This window comes from Piliocolobus tephrosceles, unplaced genomic scaffold, assembly GCF_002776525.5.
Source record: "Piliocolobus tephrosceles isolate RC106 unplaced genomic scaffold, ASM277652v3 unscaffolded_3621, whole genome shotgun sequence".
NCBI classification, from domain to species: domain Eukaryota; kingdom Metazoa; phylum Chordata; class Mammalia; order Primates; family Cercopithecidae; genus Piliocolobus; species Piliocolobus tephrosceles.
In genome coordinates, this window is record NW_022320099.1 from 1 (window position 1) to 1,104 (window position 1,104).

The 1,104-nt window shown below is 59.0% G+C and overlaps 1 protein-coding gene across 1 annotated transcript; it reads left to right on the forward strand.

The window, feature by feature from the left end:
• Positions 1–170: 170 nt before the first annotated feature.
• On the forward strand, positions 171–717 carry LOC113220558 (the record flags this gene model as incomplete). Its single annotated transcript, XM_026449889.1, is given in 5 exon segments — positions 171–257; positions 259–310; positions 313–350; positions 352–601; positions 604–717. Coding segments are annotated over 5 exon segments (541 nt in total), but the record flags the coding sequence as incomplete, so codon positions are not given.
• Positions 718–1,104: the final 387 nt, after the last annotated feature.

The following is a 1,104-nucleotide window of genomic DNA, read 5'->3' on the forward strand; positions in this document are numbered from 1 at the left end:
CCTGTGTCAGCCTCCCAGGTAGCTAGGACTACAGGTGTGTGCCACAATGCCTGGCTAATTTTTCTTTTAATTTTTTCTAGAGAAGGGGTTTGCTATATTGCCCAGACTGTTCTCAAACACTTGGGATCAGATATCCTGCCTCAGGCTCCCAAAGTGCTGGGATTACAGGCATGAGCCACCACACCCGAACACTTGAGGTGATTTTAAGCCCCCAGCAAGGTGCACCAGCAGGACCAGGAGGCAGCCTGGGCCCCCCGCCATCACTCCTATCTGTGCTGACCTAGGTAAGTCCCTCTCTCTGAATCTCGGCCACATCACATACAATGCAAGTAGGAAGATGGGCAGGACTGGGGGGTGGGGCAGGCAGAGGCCACCTCTGTCAGGCTGGGGTGACATGGGCTGGAGCCTGTCTTCCCATACCTGGGACATGACCTCCAAGGACCAGCTGTCGGTCATGGTGATGGGCTGGCTGGGGTTGGCAGGGAGCTTGCTCTCCTTCTCGGAGGGCCGGAGCAGTGTGGGGCCAAAGACCGTGGCGAGGTTGTGCAGGGACATCTTATTGACTGCCTCCTTCTCTGCCACCCTGTGGAGGACCGAAGCAGAGGTGCTGTTTCAACACCACCACCAGCAAAGAGGTGGAGGGGCTGGGCCATGCTGGAGTCCTCAGGGAAGGAGTGACCTAGACCCTGGGTGTGCTGCAAGCTGACTCCAGCCCTGGTACTGCTGGGTCTTGGCAGCCCAGCACAAACGGCCAGCTCTGGGCTGGTGGGGAGGTCTCCTCTATGATGTGACTGGGAGGGAAGAGGGGGGGTCCAAGTGCACTGCCGGCCACGGCCAAAGCTCTGAGCTCTTTGTTAAGGCCACAGTGCAAAGCGTGGAGGGTGGCAAAGATGAGAGGCTGGGGCGGGGGGGGGCAGTGACACTAGTCCCCAAAGGCAGTGAGTGACTGCAGACAGGGGGCAGGGGAAAAGGTTCTCGGTGTTGGAGGTCTACTGGTAGCAGAGGGGTACCCCATGGCCTGGGGACCTGCAGCCACAGGAGAGCTGGGCTACCTTTTCAGGTGGTCCAGAAGGAAAAGGAAGGTGAGCAGGTTGGCCTCCGGCA